The sequence below is a fragment of the Hermetia illucens genome, chromosome 5 (genome assembly GCF_905115235.1).
Source record: "Hermetia illucens chromosome 5, iHerIll2.2.curated.20191125, whole genome shotgun sequence".
Taxonomy (NCBI): Eukaryota; Metazoa; Arthropoda; class Insecta; order Diptera; family Stratiomyidae; genus Hermetia; species Hermetia illucens.
In genome coordinates this window covers 38,195,539-38,222,644 of record NC_051853.1, presented here as the reverse complement: position 1 = coordinate 38,222,644, position 27,106 = coordinate 38,195,539, and the positions used below count along the sequence as shown (strand labels likewise).

At 37.3% G+C, this 27,106-nt stretch overlaps 2 protein-coding genes across 3 annotated transcripts in view; both read left to right on the top strand.

Moving 5' to 3' along the window:
- The window catches only part of LOC119658306 (nuclear factor of activated T-cells 5), a 143,302-nt gene that overhangs the window by 40,257 nt on the left and 75,939 nt on the right, over positions 1 to 27,106 (top strand). The window lies entirely within an intron of this gene.
- On the top strand, positions 24,189 to 25,123 carry LOC119658307. 2 transcript variants are annotated; one of them, XM_038065615.1, is made up of 2 exons: positions 24,189 to 24,451; positions 24,548 to 25,123. In XM_038065615.1, the coding sequence occupies exon 2, from the start codon at positions 24,610 to 24,612 to the stop codon at positions 25,045 to 25,047; it is 438 nt and encodes a 145-aa protein (XP_037921543.1). In that variant the 5' UTR covers positions 24,189 to 24,451; positions 24,548 to 24,609; the 3' UTR covers positions 25,048 to 25,123. The 2 variants fall into 2 exon arrangements, with proteins under 2 accessions (XP_037921543.1, XP_037921542.1); XM_038065614.1 differs by having other exon boundaries at positions 24,195 to 25,123.

Here is a 27,106-nt window from a genome sequence, read left to right as displayed (position 1 = left end):
GACACACAGACCACATCTTCTCTCTCACCAAATTTCGTAACAATCGGTCCAGCAGTTTCGGAGTAAATTGGATGTGACAGGCAGACAGACATTGAATCGATTTTAATATTCGTTTCACACAAAACCTTAAAAACATGGAAACAAGCGAAAAACGCCTACTTTTCCTTTATGAGTTTAAACTTGGTCACAACGCAGCGGAGGGAACCAGAGATACTTGCAGAGCATTTGAAGCTGATACAGTAGGCGAACGAACCATCCAAAAATTTCGCTCAGGCGACATAAATCGTCAAAGTGACCATTGGCCGCCAACAACGAGCTGGACTTGGCGGTGGAATCTGACACATATGCATCTTTAAGAGACATTGCAGAGATATTGGGCATACACTATTCAACAATTTCCCGGCACTTGCAACAGCTTGGAAAAGTGAAGAAGCTTGATACGTGGGTTTCGCATGAACTTACAGAGCAAAACATGGTGGTTCGAATCAAAATTTGCAATTCTTTGCTCTCCTGTAACATAAAGAATCCCTTTCTGCACAGAATAGTGAGATGTGATGAAAAGTAGATATTGTACGACGATCTTCGTAGATCAGCACTATAGCTAGATATCTATGAAGCTCCGAAACACATACCAAAACCGAGCTTTCATCCGAAGAAGGTAATGGTAACTGTTTGATGGCCTGTATGCGGAGTTATCCACTATTTTTTTTTTTGCAACGTGGTGAAACAATTAATGCAGAGAAGTACTATACCCAACTCGATGAAATGCATCAGAAATTGCGTATTCAACATCCTTGATTACTCAACAGGGATGGTGTGATACTGCTTCATGACAACGCACGACCTCATCTGCAACAAGCTATTGCTAATCATTGCTGTTGTCCAAAAATTACACTTCGATACCTTCAAGATTTCTAGACTTTATGTCGCTTGGCAATGGCAAGAATCCCGGTGCTTACTTGAATGGAGACAATACCTGAGGCTTAACATATAAAAAAATATCCAAGCAACGACATATCTGTATAAATTTCTGGAGATTGCACTTCCATACAAACCATCTTCACATTTTCCTATCTTGAGGATTCTTTTACGATAAGATTTCTTGTGGCACAATTGAAAATTCTATTATCTCTCTACCTAAGAATTAAGTAGAGGGTAACAGATATGGTATAAACAAAATTACAGAGAGTTCAAGGTTCTTTCAGAAAAGAAACTTTTGCGCTACCTTGTAACTGCCACTTTAAAGACATTTAATATATTGATTCGATTCGTTAAATCCTTAATTTCTTAGATTTTCAAAAAAGCTCACTAAAGTTGTTTATCTGACTTAATTAGTTTGGTGACAATTCCTGCTCTATTTAAATCGAATGGCTGCAAGCCAATTGCGAATTGATTGTAATCCACGCATATGTACTATGTATATAAATATTAAGTGTAATCCATAGCGCCCAACAAACTCTCAATGGCTGCCAAGAGGGTTAATAAATTGTATTGCAATGCTGCGATCGCAACGATGTTTAGTAGCAACAATTATATTAAGCATTAAGTGAACAAGTGGATATACATGAATGAGTTGCAATGCTGTAAAACATCAATAAAGTTAGCATGGAAAAGCACTAAAACAAACTTGATTTGCAGTGACGTCAATTGAATCTTATACCGGAATAAACCTTAATTTCATTTAATTGGGAGTGAACTAGAAATGCACTTCTAGAAAATTATTATTTAATACTGGGTTAAAGCTTAAGTTAGAAATCACAAGGCCTATCGATGGTAATGAGGACACCAGAAAAGTATTTTAACATGGAACAGCACGAAACTGCACTGTTTTAACGAAAACTGTAAGGTCATTGGGATTCTTCCGTGAATAAGAAAACAACTTGCTGCTATTTTTGAATGGCAGCATTGGCTTTTTTTCTTATATTTTTCTTATTATTCTTTGCGACTTGAAAATGTCGGTTTATTAGCAAACCAAATTATTATGATTTGATGTCTTAGTTGTTTCTTCACAATCGGATGCCGTTATTAAAACCGTAGTTGATTCTGACGAATACTACGACTTTTGCCTCGAAAAATATTGTAGATAATGAGGTGAGTCACGAACAACGTCTATCCTTCGATTATCAGGAAGCTAATGAAACCTATCAAATGAAGTTATGAAAGCTCAAAAAAGACATAGCCTCTGAACCTTTTCATTTTATCTCTTCCTTACGTATCGTCAATTTTCTTCCTTAGAATTACATGCGATTTATAAATGTATACAAACAAAATCTACAGTAACTAGGCATCTACACGCTTGAGATCCAACATCCGGAAAAAGGAATACCACCATTACAGTCGTCAGGGGAACAGAAGCTAGCACAAGTAAAAATAATTTCCACATCGTTTATCTCACCACGAAAGAATTTGCAGGTGACCATAAGTTTTTGGAAGGTCTGGTGAAGGACATAAGCTTTAAACTCTCACCTACGATGATGAGCATCTTAAAATGATGAAGTTATGAAATGCGGATGCAGGCTGTTGTTTCACATAAAAATTAAATCCTCCACTTATCTTGAAATCATGGCAAGTAAAAACTCTTCTCAGAAATGGAGGAAATGAACATTGGAAGTGTGACAATTACTTTGAAAGCCTAACAGATGCAGAATAGTTTGATTTCCGCTCTGGATCTTCCTGTTCTGACCGCGTTACAATTTTGGAGCACCTGCTCTTCGATGGATTATAGAAGACTTTCGACAGTGTCAATAATCGGTATATCGAGAGTAAATGGCTCTGGATGGGGAGAACTAGGCAAGCGAAATTAAATTGAATATATGTAAATACCAAGTAAACTATTGTATTCGGCCAGCCAACCCTTCGTTTTTCAAGCCGAATATCTTGTACATTGGAGCGTTAAAAAACCATTCTGTGACATTAGGACGCCGTTTTAAACGGATATTTTCCCACAAGATGGGCAAGCAGACGTTCCTGGGCCTCAGTTGATTTCCTCAGGGGACCGCTACTCTTACAACAGATTTTGTGTTTTTCGACTCGGCGCTAATTTTCTACGACGGGCTGTGAGACGTCGAGTTTCTTAGCAACTACTCTTTAACTAGAGCCTATTTGTATCGCCTTAATAATGAGGTGTTTTAGCTCCCCAGATAATTGTTTCCTAACAACATAAAAAATCATCGATAAACTAAAAAAAATATGTTGAGAACATTTTCCTCCAATGAATCAACGGTAAACTGAGAAAACTAGTATACTTTGGGCACTCTTTTAGTCCTTTAAAAAATTGACGAAAATCATAAAAGGGGAGAGTGGGCTGTAACCACCTTTTCGCTTATTTATAATTGGCATTACGGTTTAGTGATAGCGAATTGGTGGACCTCGGCACAAAACCGGGATGTCTGGAGTTCCTTATTAAGGCAGGCCTAGACCGGATACCAGTTGTTGCACCGTTGATGATGGTGATGATTTTAATTGGTTCACAAAATTACTTGCAACTTGTTGTGGCCTGTACCTAAACGGTAATTGCAAGAATGGATTGTATTTTAAGTCAAGCCATGTTTTTCAGGTGCTTGTTTTAAGCAAAACTTTATTAAAATCGGTCTTCTATCTGTCTATTTGTCCATCGGTCGATCGGTTTATCACGTGCACGTGCCGTTTCTTAGAAACGGTTACTCTTATTGGTACAAAAAGGTTGAAAGGGGAAGCTATTAAAATTCCATTACATGTAGTGATTAACATCATTCTAAGTTGAATTTAAGAGACAGGGGGCCCCATACGTGCAAAAATGGGGGGGTACTTTTTTCCATCAAATGTAGGCATGTGGGGTATCAAATGAAATGTCTCGATTAGTGCTTTCGAAATCTGGCTGACATTTGATGCAAAATGGGGTAGTTCGGAGGCTGAAAAGTGAGTATTCCTGCACGATCTTGTTCTCAGAAACTCCATAAAAATCATAAAGCAGGCACCATACGGTTTCTAGGTATTAAAACACCCTCCATACAGATACCCGTTTACACTTGTATACACTTAAATATTCCTACCTTACCTTTCATACCTGAGACGCCGAGCTCCTGGTTTTCGATTTGTATTATGAACCAAAAGTTTTTTTCCGATTTCCTATGCCTTATTGATTTTTTACTAAACAAAGGAATCTGATATGCATGTGTTATATACTATTGTAAAGGACTTGACCTGCTCCATCACAGTGTACAGTAACATTTATAATTAATCGTTTATTTGTTTTTTTTTTTTCAACTCATTGAGAAATAATGGAAAAATCTGCAATTCGAGCCCTTTTACGCCATTAGAAGGTAGAAATTGCAGTTGGTAGGTCACATATTGAGAAACTGGAACAGCTCTATTGCGGACTATGCCATGGAATGCAACCCACTACTCCAAGATAGAAAAGCAAGGCTTCAGAGCAGCATCAACAAAAAAAATATGTGAAGTTGAAGGTGAGGACGTGGTCCCGGATCATACTGCGCGAAACTGATTCAAAAACCTCAGCGACGGTGGCACTGAACTCGGAGACAAAACACGTTCAGGCCGACCTTCGGCTGTGAATTTTGAAGCAATCCGTGAAGCCGTTGTAACAAATCCCCCCACTAGCACTCGTAAATTGTCCGCTAGACTCGACATTCCATAAACTTCGATCGTGCAACATCTTCACGCTCATGACAACGTCAATAGGCGTTGCCGTGGAGCTCCTCACGAGTGGATTGAAACCCAAGCTCAACGACGGTGTAATTCACTTCGAACTGGTTCCAAATGGTCGAACCATCGACGCAGACCTCTACTGTGCCCAACTTGGTCGGATGTATGATGCGCACGGCAAAAAGTACCCGGCTTTGATCAATCGAAAGCGCGAAATTCTTCCCCATCCAGTCTATAGTCCAGACCTTGTGCCATCTTACTATCACCTTTTTCGTTCCATGGCGCACTTTCTTTGTGGCCGGAAATTCAACAATCTGGACGACGTCCAAAATGGATGCCGCCAAAAATTACTCTGGAAGACACATGTCTGAAAGCTACGAGGGCTCTGATGGCTTGTAGGTCCATAGCAGGAAAAAATAGGGTTGCAACCCGCAGAAACTACTTTTTTTTGGAAGGCCAATGATTGCCTATAGGGCGGAAATCTGGGCAGAAAGAACTGAACTCAGCACACAAGCCAGGCAATTACACAAACTCCAAAGACTTGCTTGCGTGTGTACCAGTGGGGCAATGAGGACATGCCCAACGGCATCACCGGAGGCTCTTCTGGAATTAACCTCTCTCCACCTGCACATACAGATGCTGGCAAAGAGGGCAATATTCAGGATGACCGGGAGTATCAGTGAGGCGGGAACTGCCTAAATCAAAGGAGGATTGATATTCTTTCTAGGCGGTATTCCGTATAATTGATACCAAGGAATAATATGCCTTCGATAAGAAGTTTGAAACACGTTGGAATAACAAAGCAAACTGCGAGAGCGTGGCTGTGACATACGGCTTAAACCAGCAACGGATTACTTGATACACTGATCTGTGACAGCTATTCTCACCGATAGCCAAGCAGCGATCGAGGCAGTTAGGTCCAACCAGGTAAACTCTAAACTGATATGGGAATGCTTAGAGAGACTGAATACGCTCGGCTCGTTCAACAAGGTTTGGATACTCTGGGTTCCAGGCCATGTTGGGTTGGAAGGCAATGAGGCAGCCGACCAACTAGCCAAGGGAGCAGAGACGCTTTTACACGAGCCAGATCCCTTCTGTAGAATCGGAAACCGGTCCATGGCTATGACATTAAAAAATGAAGAGGAACAGTTGAGCAATGGAGCAGACCAGGGTGCTTATTGCCTGCAAATTCTGTGCGGAGTATGATGAAACCTCTATACACGTTCCGGGACGGTGTCCGGCACTTGTCCAAAGTAGGTCGAGGCATCTGGGAGCACAGAGTTAATAGCAGATGCAAAGTTGAAAGATCTGGAAGTAAGGAATATACTAAAATCCCTAATGGTTATAGACTTGCTTGAGATACTATGATTAATAGGTACACTATAATCAGCAAAAAAGGGACGATAGTTCTTTAAGGACGCGGTGCGACTTCCCCTTAACAGAATAATAATAATACATACATATATAACAAAAAAGCCCCAGTAGTTGTGAAATCACAAGAATCTTTTTCAAGCTATATATATAGTTAATTTTACAAACTCGTTTATGAGTATGAGCCAGGAAATCTTATGTGAAATGAAATGATTAGATTCATGCATTCCTTCAAAAGATTTATACAACATTCATAAATCATAAGTAACTCAATATTCCCGGATTTATGAGTTTCTTAGATAGCCGCACACACGCTTATCATGAGTAATCCTTGGGAGATTGAGATGGTTATCTTAAGATTGTGATAAGGCAGTTGTACCATATGGATTTAATTAGAATTTTTGACATTTTTCGCATGGGCTTGATTTGAAGGACGTAATTATCTTTGCTTTGTGGGTATTCTTTGCTTCGATATGATAAACAGGGATGGATTTGTCTTCAAGATAACCAGAACTACTTCATTAAATTTTTCAGTATTTGCACTAATATCTAAGTTGAATCTTTAATCGTTTGTTACTTCGGAGTATTTTTACATAATAGCCGGAAAATTGCAGATTTTTTTGAAGAACTAAATTCATTTATAATTCATACAAATCAGCTTGCACTATGTCACGTAGTTGAAGTTTCATACAGATTTTTTCGAATTCATACAAAATAGCTAGTTTTGGTTTATTATAATTTTGCTAATACATAAATTCGGTGAACCCACAACAGAAATAAAAGTATCTAAACCACAGCATATTCGGTTCATCACTGTCGATAGTGACTTAGGACTCTTCAGGTTACAAATTTTAGCTTAGTTAAATTTGTCCAACTATTTTTGAATCCCTCTTTAGTTTGAAGGTTATCTTGCACTTTTAGTATTGTTTAAATATGCTTTGTGATTTCTGCGGGAATATATTTCAAAATAATTACAACTGTTTTCAAAAAAATCTCACTTTTAGTAATTTATTAATGAAAGATACACATAATTTTTTTTTTCGTTTTCATTGAACCAGATATAAAAATAAATTCATGCTTTGCACAAACACCAATGAATTTTATTAGCCTTTGTACATGGGGTTCTCTGGTACCAAGTTAAAAGTTTTTATACAAGCCGTGATAATAGCTTTGTACAAATAAGTACTGCTGCAGGCTGTTGCGTACAGAGATAACAATACGCTTCTTTCTTATCAATATCATCTTTCGACCAGATATCTAGATAATTGTTCCAAGACCGCCTTTAGGAATGGAATAATCCACTTCCCACCGTCTGAAAGAAATGTTTTCCTTAGCGTGAAAGTTCTATTTTTAAACTGGGTTACTTGGGGGTGGAGGTTTTATCTCGATTATATTACGCTAAATCCACACCTGAATTATTTCGCAAATATTGAAAACTGGACGTCAAGTCTCAAATTTGATTTTTCATTACAGCCTTACTATCTTAAGCGCAACTTCCTCAAAGGTTGCATTGAAGCTTCGAATAGTTCTAATTGCGAAGCCTAGCGTAGAAAATCAATGATCACCATTTGACAAATAACTCATTCACACGGTGATTCATTTGAGCAACAGCTTCTGGAAACTCGTTATGTCAAGCATAAGTGGATAGGATTGAAGAAACTGCGCGTTATCTCGCAAGAGATCATCATCCATAATCGCTTGTGCACACCTAAATGAGCGAGGAGTTGCTGGGAATTTATAGAACATCTTATGTGTGGATTCGAGTAAAAATTGTTATCTTGCCCCTCAAGCCATGCTCAAAAGATTACTATTTTTTTTATTGTCCTATAAATTATTTTACTCTGGATGGGTACATATTTACGATGCATATAAGACATGAATCAAGTAGCGTACTGTAATATTAATGTCATTGTACACTATGCTTGGCTGCTGTTGGCATCTGTCGCCCGATTGTTATCATTTTGTCTGTATAAATATCAATTAATAGAAACAGTACAATTGCTAATCATAAATTTATTTCAGTGGCGTTGGAAAAATTACAGATTCTAAAGGCAGAAACAGGAACTGTTCAGATTGACTCCTAGTGTTGATACTATATATTTTTAGTTTTGTAGATTTTATTCAAGTCTGTTTATTTTCTTCCTGTCTGTCTATCCGCCTGTCTGCCACACATATTTTGGTCCCGTTTAGTACCTTACAGTTACAGTACATTAGTTTTGACATCAACTGTAAAGGAGCGTAATGCGTGAGGGAAGACGATAAGAAATGTGCACTCAAATCAAGGGCAGATTCACTGAAACTACTCAGTCGAAAAATCTAAACAAGTCGAAATACCGGAAGCTGGACGCTTCGGGTATAAAGGTTTTGTGTTCATCTTATGTGAGAAATTTATTGTTCACGATTTTTCATTCGTACTTCTGTTACACTTTTCGGGGCACATATTTTGAGCCTTCAGTACGAATTAAGATTAGTTTCGAAAAGTACGTACTAACTGAGCCCTTTCATTTGATACCCGACATGACCATATTCTGTGGAAAAAATGTCGACCCCTCTTCCATATGTATGGAGAATCTTCCCTTGAACTCAACACAAAATGGCACTTGCTGTATGTAAAGTAATTTACAGACCACATCTTCTCAGCTAATTTCGTAACAATTGGTGTGACAGACAGACATTGAATCGATTCTAATGAAGTTTTGTTAAAATTAACATGTTTCCAAATCAAATTTACAGGACCAGATTATTACGCAACTTGAAATGTGCTAAAAGTGGGGATGTCACCTTTCATAAATAATGTTCTTTCAATAATTCATAATAATTTAATCCTGTAAATTTTACTTGGAACAATTTTAATTTTATTTGGAAAGGCTTGAATTTGATTCGAAAAAGGTTAATTTCATTCGAAAAGTAGTTAATTTGATTTGGTAGAATGTGAATTTGGTGAGAAAAGCCGTTAATATGATTTGAAAAATTGTTAATTTAGTCTGGGATGGCGTTAACTAGAGGTGTAAATGTGTCAGTTTGGCGAATTATTCAAAGTTCCTTCTTCAAGCGTCAACTCACGGTTCCCAACAACCAGGAACAAAAGAGAGTAACTGAACCTGACGGTCGTGATATCGCTCATAGATTTCGTCTTTATGTACGCTACGGAATCATCGATACTCATGTAGGGGGCCAAAAATTCTTCGGAGGATTCTTCTCTTGGACGCGGCCAAGAGTTCGTCCTTTTTCTTCCTATGAACCCAAGTCTCCGAGGAATACATGAGGTCTGGCAAGATCATTGTCTTGTACAGTAAGAACTTTGGCCCTATGGTGAGACGTTTCGAGCGGAACAGTTTTTGTAAGCTGAAATAGGCTCTGTTGTCTGCCAACAACCGTGCGCGGATTTCATCGTCATAGCTGTTATCGGTTGTGATTTTCGATCCTAGTTGTTCTCCTATCTTTATTCTTCCCGTTTGACCAGTGCGGTTTGATGTTGTTGGTTGGTTGGTTTTTGATGTTGACGTTGCCACCATATACTTTGTCTTGCCTTCATTAATGTGCAGCCCAAGATCTCGCCCCGATTGCCGCCTGCTCGATCTGGATGAAGGCAGTTTGTACGGCGCGGGTCGTTCTTCCCATGATGTCGATATCGTCAACATAGGCCAGTAGTTGGGTGGACTTAAAGAGGATCATACCTCTTGCATTTACCTCAGCATCACGGATCACTTTCTCGAGAGCCAGGTTAAAGAGGACGTATGATAGGGCATCCCCTTGTCGTAGACCGTTGTTGATGACGAATGATCTTGAGAGTTATCTGCTGCTTTTATCTGGCCTCGCACATTGGTCAGGATCAGCCTAGTCAGTCTTATCAATTTCCTCGGAATACAGAATTCTTTCATGGCCGTGTACAGTTTTACCCTGGGTATGCTACCATAGGCGGCTTTATAAGTTGATGAAGAGATGGTGCAACTGATGTTCATATTCCATCGCTTACCACAGAGAGAAAATCTGATCTGTTGCTGATTTGCCTGGAGTGAAGCCTCTTTGGTATGGGCCAATAATGTTCTGGGCGTATGGGACTGGCCGGCCTAGCAATATAGCGGAGAATATCTTATAGATGGTACTCAGCAACGTGATACCTCTATAATTGCTGCACTGTGTAATATCTCTCTTTTTATGTGTGAGACAGATAATGCTTCTTTGCCAGTCGTCAGGCATTGATTCGCTGTCCCACACCTTGAGCACCTTAGTTGAAATGATTTGATCAGTATCTAGTTTGTGCTCACAAACTTCATAAGGAATCGCTGCCCTACTGTTTCATTGAATGGAAAAACGGATACGGATGAAAGAAACGTAGGACATTAGGTACTTTAAGAATTTTATTTCTCTGTTTGCTGCTCAAATTGAACCAAGAGTCGAGGCAACTTTGAACCGTGTCTACGAAATTGTGGAGAGTTTGGATCCCTGGGGAACATCGAGTAGAAATTTCGCCCGATAGACAATTCTTGGAAGAATCTCAGAAGGCGAACAACGCTCAATACAAAGATCTTTATTCCGAACAAGCGGCTGATATAATTTTGGCAGGCGATAGATCATATGTTAACAGTATAGTGAAAAATACCGTTAACATGATATTGAACAACGAGGGGCTGACTAACATTCAAGATTATTGGTGGTATGTCAATTCAATAGAAGTTCCAGATAATGATGGGCCACCTTGCTACAAGCATAACCCTTCCCTGGGCTCTGATGTAAACTCACCTCTAATTCCAAATGCGATTCCAACCGTTGAATTTGAAACTTCGACGAAACGTTAACCAGGAAAACCGGTGGTTGAAGAAAAACCACGTAATCCAAGGAAACACTATACTACTAAAGACGAAATCGAGGATGTCCAGTGTTGCATGCACAGCCCCCGTAGCCCCGCTCCAGAAAGAAATCAATGGATGCTGGCGATAGTGAACGAATTTTGTTTGATATTAAAGAATGAGGTTGGAAGTCGGATAGTCAATAGAAATGAACATGACGCTGATGGTTCTTTAGCTCAACACAAGGCCAGGGTAGTCACAAATGGATTTTCTTAACGGCCTGTAATGGCAATACCTACACTTTTGTTGCGCATTTTAGCTTTTTTCGTCTTGTGTGGTTTGTAGCATTGACATTTTTGATTGTCCTATGTTTCAATGAAACGAATAGATTGTTTTTTGATTAGGGTCAATCCTATTATTTTCATTATCCAGTTCCTCCCGAAATATCGATATCTGCAAATATAACAATAGGATTGGCCCTAATCCAAAAACAATCTTTTTGTCTTGCCAACGTTCTCGCACAAAGTGTTATGCATATAAGACAGGTCGACATCTCCATCGCTCTGAACGGTATCATTGAATAGGAAATTCATTCAGGTACCAGAATATGCCAAGAAAATTTGAAAGTTCATCATTCAATGGACCATTATCTACAAAACCGAGAAGATGGCCGACCTGATTTCAGGGAACAGAGTGTGTTATCCAAAAAAATTGAAACAAGCTGGACGTTGTAGGCACCAGCCTATAAACGACGGATTACTCATTTTTGAGGTTTCATGGACACCGAAGACGACAATTTACTTAAAATCATCGTCTATCTCTATGACTTCAGTATGCTCTCAAGAAACTGCCGAAGAACTACAAATTCTTGAGAAAATCGTTTCAGGGCAATGTCTAAGGTAACATATGTTATTTAAAAGTCGAGTTTCCTCGTAATACGTCAGGAATCACCATAAGTCAGCAAAGATACATCTAAGACATATTGCATCGATTCAGAATGTCGTCACTATAACCAGTTAATACATCACTTGACCCAGGAACGAAACTGTCGAAACCAAACGCTCAGACCGTGGAAGATGGAGAACATCCGCCGTACATAGACCTCATGGGAACGTTTATGTTTTGATCAGTCGCGACTTGCTTTAATATAGCGCATCCCACAATTGTTTTAAGTCAATTTAAAGACTGTTTTGGGACCAAGTTGGGAAGCGTGTATTACGTTACATTAAAGGTACGCTGGACTAAGTGTCACCTCTGGAGCTAGAGAGTATTGCCTGACTAACTATTTCAATGGACCACCTTCATTTATAGTAAAACATCATATGCTGGGTATTTTTTCACTATGAGCATGCATGGGAGACCTATATTTTCAGCAGCTCCACTTTTCCAATCTTACGAATTAGAAACTCCACTCAAGGTCATATTAGTCCTGAATAATATTGGATAATTTGATGGAAGTCGAACTATTCTTAACACAGTTTTAGGCGAAAGAAAGTTATAAGTTTACTGTCATCATACGTAGAATATCAGTATCACATTAAAATGAACAGTCTGACATACTTATTTGAATTAAAAAAATGTTGAAATGAACCGAGAAATCATCCGAATATTCTTGTTAAATAATCCTTATTGACATGATACAATCAATCTAACTTCCATATTGCACCTTAGAACAAGGCGAATTTGTGTTATTTAGTCCGCAGGATTTGATGACATATTGTAAAAACTGAAGATACAATAATAAATGAAGTTGTTAAAAAAAAATATATCTGAGTTATGGAAGTGGAAAAATTAAAGATCCAAAATGGCGGACATAGATCACCCAGGTCTTGGTTTTTGCGGGCATTTTGGATTATTTAGCGTAGTTTTCCTTTAATCATGAAAATTCTGTCACCTACTACCATAATGGGTTTATTTTTTTCCAAATATTTTATAAATTTTCTCCTTTTCTTCATCACTTTTGAATGAGAAACTGTTGTTACAAATTTATCTTCCTCCTTTTCATCCAAAAGTCTTACAATTCGTATCTTCAGACAGAAATATGTATTTTGTCCTATCTACGATAATTATACAAAGCCTGACAAAACTGCATATGGTTGATTAGGAAACAATTGTAAATTTCTAGTGTACTATATTTTTCTCACGAACTAATCGATATACATTAGTACAATGTCAGTCTAAAAATCGTCATAAGTATTAATTATGCACACATACTTTTATACTAAAGCATGAATAATTATCATTTTCTGAAAATGAACTCAATATTATGTTATTTTTCTATCACTTTCACTCTTCATTGATAGAGGCATTTGTTGATATTTTTACATATGTTCAACTGCACATATTGATATTAACGGTTATATACAGAGATTGGAACAAATCAAAATAATACTTATCAAATCATCGTTGACTGAATATTATTTCAACATGTTATACATTTTTTAACATAGTTGTGGATATCGCTAGTCAAAGATTCAACAAATTGAACCCTTGTTCCTTATTATATTATCACAAATGTTTACTGAAAATAATTGACCGTGCTAAAACTGATAAAGTTTCAAGCAAAAATTGACGTTAGCTCGTTTGTTTAGATGATGAGTTTGGGTGTCCCATTTAAATCATTCATAGTTCATGAGATAGTCTTTAGGGTTTTGTACAAAAGTTTATATATAAATCGAATTTTATACAATTTCTACATGTTTCTCCATTTAGAGAGCTGCCTTACATTTGCATTCTACATAACGTCATTTAAGCTTATCATCATTAAATTTTATGGATGTTTGTCAGATAATCTGAAAGATTCAAGCAGCCCTTCTTGAATATGCACAAAAAGGCAATTCTATGGTATAAGACCATGAAGTTTAAGATGAATGGAAAAGTTAAGTCAGATATGCAAATTTCTAAATGAATGTTTTCAGAAACTCTCCAAATGAAAAATGCTAAAAGTTGTACCACTTTAGCCGGCTGAAGCCTCAAAATACGAGTATCAACCTTCTCATAATGACTTCTCAAACAATGGTGATAATAAATTTTTCCATATTTTATAAATTAGCTTAGGAACCATTCCAAGATACGAGTTAATTTATCAACATAAAGGACGATATGAGTAATGGGTTTTCAAAATTTATCGCATAATCACAGAACAGGAAAATGGCTGATTTTTTTATTACGAATCAGATAAGCTCGTTCTATCTAATATGAAAGATGTGTTCGATGATTGCAAGCTTTACAAAGGAAATTCACCAAACACTGCGAAATTGAAAGTATACAAAAGAAGACATTTAGGCAAACCGAATCTAATTATTCTGAGGGATATTTTGGAAATATTTATAACTTTTTCAAAACGTTGTATTTCTAGGACTTCTCGAAGTAGTTGCTCATAATAAGTGTTCCCTCTTGTCTGTATTATTATTAATGAAGAATCACAACACCACCCCATTAAAATTGCTGCAAAGTACAATATGGTCTAGCAAATTAGCTCCTGGATGTAGCATTTGAGTATTTGACTTTTCCTCGAGTATAATTTAATTCATTAGCCTTGGCTCATATTATTTATAGAATAGCAAAAACTCCTACTTTCAAAAGGAATCTGACATTGAAGTAGTACTAGTTTGTTTTTGTAAAGTCATTCATATTGCACTTTATTTATATCATTTGTTTCAACTTGTTTATCAATATAGTAGGAAGAAAAACAAGTCCACAAGAAGGGAAGATGAATTGTTGCTTACAAACATGATAGCCATTCAACCCGGGAAATTGTGCGTCTATCTCTCATATTATGTTGTAAATAATTTCTGTCAAACTGAAAAAACATGAAGAGAAGAAACATCTAGGAAGGGAACGATAGTTTTTGCATTTGGTGGGGAAGAGTTTTCATACAAACGAAGACGGGTTGTAAATTTTTTTCTCCGAAAATGAAAAGTCCCTGTTGAACAAGAAACATATTTCAGATCTGACATTGGTTACCAATTGGAGTAAGACTTAAAAAGTACAAATTTGAAATGAGCCAAGTCAGAAATTATCAACCGAAAAATCTTAAAAAATAAATACAATCCGCCCTAATACCGAATGTAAAATACATCGGATTTCGAACTCTACCTATATAAAATGATTCCTAGTACTCTCATATTACTACATTTACTGGAACATCTGCTGAAGTTCCTTTGAGGGTGAGGTAATTTTCCAGTAGTATAAACGTAACATAGGGAACGATATTGAAAAGTTTGGAGGAATCGTTGTTATTATTAAAAAAGTAAAATTGACAATAGACAAATCATTATTTTCGAGTGTTTCTACTCACTCTACTCACATTATGCCGCAGTTATTAACGAATGAAAACGATACGCTAACATTAGATATTCTCTCATTTCAGGTAACTTGAACTTTTTTCATCAAAATTCAATTCTGTATCTAAATCACACGTAAGTATTATTTTATATCTCTTACGTACGATATTAGAAAAACATTCGGTATTCTTTAGATGCCAGAGCCCCGCTGGGGACTTTAATGTACTAGCACTACCTATGAGCTGCTAATTTCAGATGGTCAATACCCAAAACCTGCGCTAAGTCAAGGAGGTTTGGCCCGCCCATAACAAGACTTGACCAGAAGAGCTTTTGTATGAGCACTGGCTTATAGGGATTCATGCCGCCAGATTCGGGATACCCTGCAATTCGCATTGCCGAAGCACCGCAGAAGAGGAAGAACCCTCAGACACTTCCTTTGCAATTACCGAACTCTAGCTCCAGGCTGCGGTCACTAGGTAAACAATTCTATAAGGACCTCATAGATATAGCTAATTGTAGGATGAAGAATCTGCTATCCTTTGTGAATGCTAGGGGTTGATTTTAAAGATCTGAGTCGGCTGGATTCTACCTTGTTTTTACCACAGTAGCCATGGCATTAGAAACTTATGGCATCATGGCGCAACACAGCATTAACGGGGTTACTCAGAGTAAGCACTGATACGTACTTAGATGGCTGATATCTCATTCGCAGTGGCACTTAGTGCCGAAAGTAATTGAAAAGCTGAAAGTGCAACGAGAAAGAGACAATTTGGATGAGAAGTGACCGATTTTACTATCCTTTCCATAGAAAGAAGCAAGAGTTGAAAGACAGGTTTATCGGGGCAAATATCTCTCCGTAATTTCTATGTTATTACTGGAACAGCATTAAAAGTAACCATAGTAAACTACAGCATAGTCGTCTCATTAAAATATTACACGCTCCTATTTTGTAGGTTGTATTTAATGAGAACAATAACACAAAGAAGTGAAATGGAGGGATACGGTTACCAGCGTCGATATATATTGAAGTTAGATGGTTTTACAAAATAGATAAAAGAACGAAAAACGTATTGGCTCCACTAGAATTCTCCTGGAATCCTATTAGTCATTTTCTCAGGACAAAAGTTGGCCACCACGGCCCTTGTCAGGATGATGCCGAATGTAAGTGGGCCAAAACAGTGTAGCAGGCTGCTAATCGCTGGAGTCGCGCTGTCCATATTATTGTACGCGTCGCCTGTATGGGCGGAGGCTTCGGATATGTACAGAACTGGAGGAGGATAAATTCTGCCTATCGTCTGATTGCACTGAGGGTATGCAGCGTATTTCGAACTAGTTCCCCGAGATTCCAGGAGGAGAGAAGAAGCCTGAGCGAGGTCCTGGGAACTGAGTTGAGCCCCCAAAACTTAATCCGGAAAATGTTAATGTCGGAGGCAAGCTGGACTTCGGTCATCCACATAATTGTGCGGATACAAACCCAGCTCCTGAAAGAAGCACGCGCGAGAAGAACGCAAAGAAATGGAGGTGCTATACCCTAAAGACAGAAAGAAGTTGGTGCAGGAAGCAAAGAAGCAGAAGACTGCAGAGTTGGAAACATGAAGGCCTACGGAAGGCAAGTCGGCCTCGCGAAGTAATGCCTAAATGGTGGTCCCATGGGGCAAGGGCAAGAGAGAGGTGGAGGTGCTTTTTTAGTGGGTTCGAATCCCATACTATATCCGTGCTTTGACGTTTACAGGAGAGAGCTGAGAGAGTCTTTATAAGATTTTTTAACACGTCCGTGTATTTAAAAACAAGTCGGGAAACCGGAAGCTGGACGCTTCAGGTACGAAAGGTTTTGTGTATTCCTTAATACGTAGCACGTAATATATGCATATGTCCACTTTCGGGTGATATTGACATTGATAGTCTTCAATTTTCAAAGAAGCAACAATTTCGACGTATTATAAATTTGTTAGTAATAGTGCGATTTCCATCAAACTTGGTATGATCATGCTCTACATTATAGCCTACATCACTGCAGAATTTCGCTAGGATGAATTTAAGGGGGGTTTCCAGCGAATTACAAAAAATTATAGTAATATACTATTATTAACTTTCTTTGAACGGATATCGGTATGAAAGGTATTTCGGAGCCAAGGCACCATATAGTGGCAGCCTCCTGATTTTTTTTCAGATTTTTCGGTTTGGTAGTTTCTGAGAATGGCCCCCTTAAAGAAATGATCACTTTCAACCCCTCGCACTCCCCACGTTTATAACAAATGTCAAAACTAAGACCGGCTTCGAAAAGTACTAATCGAGACCTTTAATAGATACCCCACATGACTATATTTGATGAAAAAAAATTTTACACCCCCCTTTTGCATGTATGGGGACCCCCCCCCCCTTAAATTCAACGTAAAAGGATGTAATTCACTGTATGTCTGAGCGTTCACAGTTCCCACCTTTCTACCAAATTTGGTGTCAATCGCTATAACGGTCTCCGAGAAAAATGCGTGTGACGGACAGACAGACAGACGGTAAACCGATTTTAATAAGGTTTTGTGTTTACACAAAACCTTAAAAAGAGGTGTTAGGAATCGAAAACGAAAAATAACATCATTTTTTTTAGAAGGAACACCACCACCAATACCAATTCTGGAAAACAATAAAAAAGTTTAATATAACGATATCACAAAAACAAAGGCTACAAACAGGAACAAAACGAAATATATTCTCGAGTGACATTCTTTGTAAATTGTCAGTATTCCATTTTCGGCAGGATAATATTTTCATCTCGATGAAATTCTGGACTTTGTTCAAGAAACAATTACAATCAAAATGTAAAAGCTATTGTTTCTCTTTGACATTTAAAGTGTGCCTATCATATCTATAGTAAATCTATTAGTCCTGCAACCGATAGACATAGAAGGATATTTTCTATTTCTAGGTGCTTTAATCTTGTGCCTTTTTCTTTAGCCTTTGGCCTGGTATTAGGTAATCTTCTATTATATATGAATATGTATGAATATGCTCCCCCCATAGAATCTGCAATGTCCTTAGATATCCCCTTGGTGAGTGTTTACCTTGTCGGGACCTGTAAGTATTCCCATTATGATCCTAAGACTCTTCGTAATCCTGAGAGGATAAACTTCTTGGAGTGTTCCATTCCTGATAAGTTCGTCTAATATAATTTCCTTCTTTTTAAATTCCACAGGATGGTTCTGATTCTCTTCTACCTAGTTCATTGTTAAACAATTAAAATCCACTTATAGAAATTTAAAATGAAGAAAAACAACCAATGCCTTGTTTAATGTAGGTTAATTTTTTTACATAAAATCCGGGGGTTAAAAAACACCTTCTACGCAATTAAGGATGGCAAACGACTATTGTTCCGGTTCTGCTTCATGCCTTTTAAGGAATTGTAAATTAGAAATTAAGTCAGGGAATCATAAAATCTGCCTTACGGAGAACTCCATCCAAGGAACTCGTCTGACGCGTATGGTAAGAGGAAACCAGCATGAGAGGGGATCTTTAGCGAAATTTCGCTTGAAAGATTTTACCGCAGCATAATTAGTTAAAACAAAATTTGAAAACCATTTTGAACTTTCGTAATGAACAGGCTTCTTTAATTCCACTAAATATCACTTACTTACAAAATACAAGTTTCCATTGCTTTTTCCGCTCATATTACAAAAGAGACAAGAGATGACAAAACCCTCTATATTAAAATCGTCAAGTTTCCGGCCTACATAAAACTCAATAGTGAGCAGTTGACTTCAATTTATAAATTCGCCAATTGATGTGGCATTGAAAAAATGTTCATAATAACCATGGTAATTTGCCACACTTTTTCGCATGTAGATATTTGTATTTACCTTTGTGGAACAGCAAATAAAATTTGAAAAGCTAAAGTATCATAGTTATCATTGGCAATTCAACATTATATTTTAATCTCCAGCTAATAGAAATTGATTGTCGTTATGAGAGTCCACAACAATAGATTTTTTTTCAACATCTGCACATACTATCTCAATATGAAGGTTTTATTGTCGGGTAAAATTAGTGAAATACCGTCCGGCTTAAGTATATGTACACATAGTGAGCGGAAATCACTTAAATCCATTGTAATATTTTTTTCTAAATACTCTGATTCCAAGAATTCTATGTTAGACATATGAAACCACTACTTTCACATCGATTTACTTTCAATGTTTGTTATTGTTTTGCGAAACCACCCGGAAATCTGTATTCATGAGCCACTCTACAAAGAGCTTTATTTCATCATCGACTTTAATTGTGGGCGCATTTCATTCAGACAATTAAATTAATAGATATGATTGTTTTTTAGTTTTTAGTGTTTTATCATGGGATTCACATTTTTCCCCTATTTCCTTAGAATTGTGAATTATAATACCAATTAAATACCCTGTTATAATATAAAATTTTCAGTTTGAAGCTGAGAAAAGGCAAAAATCAAAAAGATCAAAAAGCTCTACTCTCTACAAACCCTACCTCTACATGACGATCTTTGGGATTTCATTTTTAACGAAAAACTGTAAATAGCGAAAGATGAAGGCAAGTCTGCCGCATCTAAAAATTTGGTAAACGGTGTCAAATAGTTCTCCAGATTGGTGGTTAGTGAAGGAATGACAACCCTATTTAGAAAATCTATCTGCTACGAAGCGGTGGAATGAACCTTTGGTTACACAACGACAGAATGTACGCTCCATGTACAGGGAGCTGCCTGATAGCTTCTCCCGACATGCGCTCGACAGGGGCCGGTTTCTTGGAGAAACGGTATTATATCATATAGCTGCCATCCAGTAAACTATTTGCTTAAAGTACGGTTCCTTCTCAACAAGAAAATGAAACTTGCTATTACCTGCTTTGCAAATATAGGCAAATGGTTAGGTACTGTGTGCGTGTGTGGTAGATTTCAAATCATCAACGTTCATGCTCCTGCAGAAGAGAAGGATACCTTCTAAGAGATAATGGAATGAACCCTCGTAGGATTTCCCCGTGGTATGATATTAAAACCGTTCTTAGAGATTTTAGCACCTAAGTGATGATGTGTCCCATAGTCCGGTGATACAACGACTCTCATAGCTTGTATTCAATTGGCTGACTGCTAGCTGAGAGTAAACACTAAACCGACCTATTACAAAGGCTTCCATAATAAATATAAGGAGAAATGAGTGCGTAATACACGCGGCTATTAGTTTCCTTGGAGACGAAGCATCACCAAATGACCTCTGCAAACCCCTGAAAAATGTTATCCTTGGTATGGCCACAAACATTATTGCTCCTAGCCACAGAAAAATCGGAGCGACTGATTTGATGATAATTCTAACCTAGCAACGATACCAAAGACTTCTCCATGCCGACCAATGCGGCAACCTCAATGGATTCAGTCACCCGCAGAAATTTACCATGAATTCGACTGAACGGAGAACCAACTTCACAGAAAACCCGGGAAACCCAACAGGTTTGTGAAATTGAGAAGTACGGAACTTCTATAAACAAATCTACCCAAATAAAGAGGGAAATCTAATTTTCGACCATATACACATTGGAGTCATGGGTATCGGCGAGTTGGACGGCAAGCAATTGAATACAACGTATAAATGCTGCCAGCACCAAGTATGGAAGACACAGTCCGTCCAATTCATCGACTGAAGAATTATAAGTCGAACTGGTTAAATATCGAGGCGACAGCTACACTAACAGGTTCATCAACTTATTCTCAAGGCTTGAGGAAGCGAATCAATATCTGCTCACTGGCAAAGAGGCATTATCTGTCTCATACATATCACGTTGTTGAATATCATTTCAAAGATATACGCTCAGGACATCATCAGCCCACATCAAAGACGCTTCGCTTCTGATAAATCAGCAACACATCAGATTTGCTTTGTGTGGCAATCGATGGAAATCCTGTATTTATCAGTTGCATCATCTCTTCATCGCCTTCAAAACTGCCTATAATAGTATAACCAGGATAAAACACTACACGCTATCAGAGAAATCGGTATCCTGGCTAAACTGATAAGACTGCCTTGGCTGACCCCGACCAATATGCCACGTCAGATAAAGGCTACAGCAGGAATACTCCGGAGACCTCTCACGATGAACAACGGTATAAGACAAGAAGGATACTCTATCATGCATACTTTTAAAACTAGCCCCGGAAAAAGTGATCCGTGATGCTGATGTAAATCAGAAAGGCACAGTCTTTTTCAAGTCTACTCAGTTTTAGTTTCTTTATAATTATTCTTGTTTTTGAATTATCGGTAGTCCTTTGAGGGCTGGTTTGTTACACGAAAAGAGGATATTAGCCGCATTGTGATAGGTTGCTGGAGGGAGGGGGTGGGATTTCCCAAATGTCTCCCAAATTTTGTTTTGAGAAAAGGGCGTGTGACAGACAGACAAACAGTAAACCGATTTTAATAAGGTTTTGCTTTACACAAAACATTAAAAAACACAGAAGCAAAAAATAAATAAAAACACAAATTCCTAAGGAATAGGGCTACCTGCATGACATTTATAATTTCTTCTAATGAATGAAAACCGATTGTGGACTAATTTCAATAGTTAGAGAGAGAGCATGAATAAATTTATTAAAATAATATTTCTTCTCTTTTCAACATCTATTTACATATACTCATACATCCATGGAAATTGCGCTGCATTTTATTGTTCTTTTCCCTTCTATTTGATTTTTCATTGAAATCTTTCTTATCTACATAATAAATGATCACGTCGAGTGTTTTTCATATTTATTAATTTTTGCTTCAAACTTTATATACACATCCATAAAAAAAGGTTGAAAACGAATTGCGCCCACTGTATATTGAATTTAGCAAAAGCGTCCGAATATTTAGTAAGAAATTTTTTATACACAATTTTAATAGGTACTATCCGAGAAAAAAAACTTTTTTTCTTATTTAACATAAACGCTATTTTATTAATCAGAGGTTATCTATTAGAAACCAGTTATTTCCCGAGTTTGTATTTGACAATCTTATTTTTATGCTTAACATAAAATTAGAATTTTCTTTTTTGCTGAAATTTTTTAATCGTACACATAAGAAAATCTATTTCCTATTATAATATATTATCTTTTATATAAAGCAGACACTCCTCGTAAATTCTCAGCAAATTTAAAATGATGTGCGAGTCGATCAATGAACGGAAACTTGCCAAAAATAGATTTATCTGAAAACTTGAGAATTGAGTGCTAAACTATAAGAAGCAAAGAATGACATGGTGTCTTGTCGAATCATTCCTTTGGAGAGAAAAACATATCAAAAAATCTTGATGGGTAATATAAATCTCTAAATAAAAACATATGTTGAATGTAAATTTGTTTACTTACGTAATTCGAACGTAATTAGAGGAATGGGAAGGGATACATTGAAGCTCAAATATTGTTTCCTTTGTTGCTTTATTTTATGACAATTTTCGAAAGGATCAATACGTAAGATTTAAAAGTACCAATGTCGTTCTGTTTTATGTTAAAAAAAAATCTGTTAACGAAACATGAATTAATTAATTATTGATAGCTTAAGTAGTTAATTTTATTGCTTCATTCACTATAAAGTGGCTTATAATACTTTGTAGAAGAAGCTTTGTGTTGGTGACGTCCAAATTAATGAACAAACCCTTGTTATTCAGGAATAACGCGTCTGGGGCTGCATTCAAAAAAAGATGTTTGCATAAAATCATTCGCGCACTACGCAACTGTTCCGCATTCATGACAATGCTGAATATTCATGTTTAAATGAAACTCTTACGGCCGAACTTTACCACGACTAATTAATCAAAATAAAAAAAACTTTCGATTACTTCTTATAGCTTACGCCGCCTCCAAATTTATCAATTTAATTTCGACATTAATAAAACAAAAATTCAATTTGTGTTGCATTGGATGGATAGGTAACTTACTTGTGTAGGATTGGATTTTGCGGCCAGCAGCCATTTGGCTTCTTGTATGTTCTACCAAGGTTCGCTAGGGCGAGCCGTCTCGGCCTATTTACCAGGTTCAGAAAATATTCGACCAGGTGCCTCTGTTCAAGGGACTCTTTCGAGTCAGAAATTTTCGTATGATATGGGAGGTCGTATCGTCCATTCCATTGCAAAGTCTAAATGTTGGGCCTCCGATATAGGCACCCATTGTTTGCAGACACTACATGTTCAAGTCAGTATCTGAAAGTTACTAGCACCGCCACAGCGTTTGCCTGTCAGTGATTGAGTACAAGGAAATTACGATGTAGTTGGATCATCGACGATCCATAATGCGTGCTGTGAATTTGTCGCATTCTTTTTACTGAACTTTTGATAGGTTACAAAATTGTCAAGGTCCTTTTACGCGTTTTCGTGCATTTGGTGGCTTTGAACAAGCAGTAGTATAAACATATACCCTGGGGACGAAAGCTTTCGGACCTGGACTGCGAGTCTGTATATCCAAATAAATTCACAGAATGAACCACTTGCTTTAGCAAGTTGTTTCTGTCGCTACAGATGAGAGTGTCAATAGTTTGGTCGCCTTTCCAGCAAATGTCAAAACTATGACTGGCTTCGGAATTACTGGTCGAGATCTTTGATTTGGTACCCCACATGGCTGTAGTCGGTGAACAATCCTTTTGCACTCCGACCTCCTGATGCTACTCACTGTATAGCAAGGGATTCACAATTCCCAATTTTCGACCGAATTTCGTATCAATCGAAGTATCCGTTTCTGAGAAAATGGGTGTGACAAAAAGACAGACAGTGAAAAGCTTAAAAAGATTACAGATTTTCTTTTAAAAACGATCGACTGTTCTTCTTTTTGTAAAATAAATTAACTCTCCATGGTTCGTAGGTTTTTTCATTTAACTCTACATAATTCAGGTCTCTCTATAATTCGTCCAAAATGCCTAGTCCCTTAAGATAAGTATTATCGAGAGTTGGCTGTTTATCATATGAAATAGATTAGAAGTTATTTAAATATTTAATAAACAGGCAATTTATATGTAATGTTTTCCGACAAAATATTTGAATGAATAATCAACAAACCAATTCAAAAATATCTGAATAGGCTTGGTATATCCAGGAATTTTAAATATAATTGTCATGATTTCAAATATTTTGAAGTTAATTTTATTCTAAATTTAATTTGATCGCGTTACCGGTTTTTTCGAATTGAGGTCAAATACTGACGTTTCGATTTTTCAAGAGAAAAAAGTTTGCGGTGTACGTACTTAATATAAGTAATACAAATTTGTGTGCTTTTTGAGTGATTTTTATATCCGTCGACATTTTTGAAACCCCAAAAAAGTTCTGTATTAATCTAAATTGCTGCCTGTGTTTGTTGAGTTAAGAAGTTCATTTGAGAGAACCAATTTCGTACGTACACAAAAAATATGTCGATGAAAAATCCTCAATCTGTTCTGGCACATTTAATTTTATGTGGAACATCTGGATGGGCTCTCAAAACTACAGGCACCTCGTATCCTTGGGCTCTTGGCACATTTGCCTTACTCTTTGGTCACGGAGCGGTTGGAATGGTCCGCTACGGACTTGAGAATCCTGATGAAAAAATCGTGAAAGCTTTCGATACGTCTCTAGTCACGGCTGAAAGTATTGCCTTGCCATTGGTCAACGTGGACGTTTATTTAGAGAATAACATGCGAAAGGAAATAGCGTATGCACATGCTGCGTCTGCTGCGGTACCTGTTGGAATGCAAGTCGCATCCGAAAATAACGATCGCGTTATCGATTTAATAGTTCTAGGAAATATAGCTTCTTTAGTATTTGTTGCTGTCAGCAAGGAACATGCTTGGGCGGCTGGTCTAGCTGCGGTGACAACAATGAACCATTTTATGCTCACACGCATTTCAGAAAATTTAGACGTTTCCCGAGCAGACTTGATTGCCATTGGTTTGAGTCTATTCAATATTTTTGCTGTGCAGTGCCTTGCTGAAATCGACAAAGCGCCCTGAAATGCGATAATAAAGTAATTGTTAAATGATTTATATATGTAAAATATATTTAGAATACACAAATTGTTTTATGTTAGATCATGTTGTTTGGCTGTTCTTAAAAATGCACTCGATGCGCCTAAAAATGTGCAAATGTACTGAAAATAGATCACTTTGCACTTCTGTCCCCAAATCCCGTGCCATAGTCATGGTCATAGCATAAGCCCAGCTGACAAGCTAAGTACATATATCGACTTCGGGTTGAATATAAGTGATTCACTTCCCCAACCCTATTTGCAACCACGCGCTAGGTCTGTATTTAGCATGTCAATATAACCTGAACGTGTTAAAAAACTAGATTTTATTGGAAACCATACACTTAGGTAAATTGTATTTATCAATATCAATTACAGATTTGTTTAGCCCTTCTTCAATCCTAGAACCCCATTTAATGAATAGAAGAAAACGAATTACCTTAGTCCTAGCTAAGCTGTTATTTGCATGTTCCAAGTGGCATTGATCCCGAATTCTCTTGGGAGATAAGCGAGCTTAATTTACATGTCGTTATTGTTGCACTGATTTCACCCTAATAAGGCGGGCGCCTACCCAGACGAGAGATAACTGCCTGACTCGCATTGTAGTCGATTTCTTGAATTTATATATTATCACCTAAATTTATCTGCGCAGAAAAATAATGCAATATTTTCACTCGACGTACAAGTAGCCACATGAAAGAAAAAATAAAGCAATAACAACGCAAAGTGCAAAATAGGTCTTTGAACTGCAACTTTCGAATATATATTATTAGCGTGTATCGCTTCGTAATATGATAAACAAAATTCGAACGAAAAATAGATATTGGATCAAGGCGGACTGCTTAGTAACAGTAACAAGACGTATTGTAAACAAAATCTATCACTGCACAAAGAAGGAAATATCGAATTGCTATAAAATTTGAATGGTACCGTAAAAGATGAATCTAGTTATAAGAGAATAGTATAGTAATATCATATGGAATGCTTCTTCTACTTTTAACTGTAGATGATCCGCAACTAACTACTAACTAATTAACTATTCGAAGTTAATTCAATATGTAACGTTTATTGAGTGCTTCAAATTCAAGGAAATCTTTCTTTGAATCATTTTTCCTACTCACAATTAGGAATAAATAGTTAAATAGTGCTTTCACCGGAGAATTTCTTAAATATCTAAGAGTGACGTCAGCAATAGAAGTCCTTAATGATATTGCAATTGATTTTGAATTGAAGATAAGAAAAACATGGTCGATTGTTCCTTATATGTTTACTATGACATTACATCCAGGTCACGAATATCCTTGTATGTGAATGAAGATTAAAAATAACCAGTCATAATCAAAAATAAAAATAGCCTGTCTCCTTAGGATCGATGAATGTTTTCATATTTTTTCCGAAGTAGACAGCGAGTGACTAACCGAAATACATATCGGAACGAAATATAAAACATTCATCGACTTTAAGGAAACGGGACATTTTTATTTTTGCTTGTGACTTGTTATGTATTCGTATCACTAGACCACTTAACATTAATTAAAAATAATTCGAAATGATGTCAATAGTCGCCGTGGAGACGTCAGAAGAACAGGAATCATCTTTCTTCCAATCGATTACTGAATCACAATGAGCTTTTTCATAGCGCTATTCCACGTTCATTTCGGTACTTGACTTTAAGAATACGTAGTCTCCATTTCCTTCGATTCAATGATCTCGCCCAACAGTTCAATCTACCACTTGGCACCGACCGAATCTTCCCATAATTTTCTGGCCTTCTGAACCGGTCTCAGGCCAATGATTTCTCCTTTTGAATACTTTTATTAGTAAAAAGTTATCAACTTTTATTATTTCGTCTAGCTGGCATCTGTTTTCCGCTGTTTGGAACTTGGCCTATTGTTAGGCCCATTGTACTATCCCCGTAAATCGCCTATTCAATGGGCTCCCGCCTACAGCGTTCCCAGGCTTTAGCAAATCTGAGAACATTTTCCAGAGGCAGAGATTGTGCAGATTCTTCATTGAAGAAAACCTTGCCAAAGTGTCTTCGTTTG

Coding starts and splice junctions, on each gene's coding strand:
- LOC119658307 (XM_038065614.1), top strand. CDS start 24,469: ATGTCGATGAAAAATCCTCAATCTGTTCTGGCACATTTAATTTTATGT.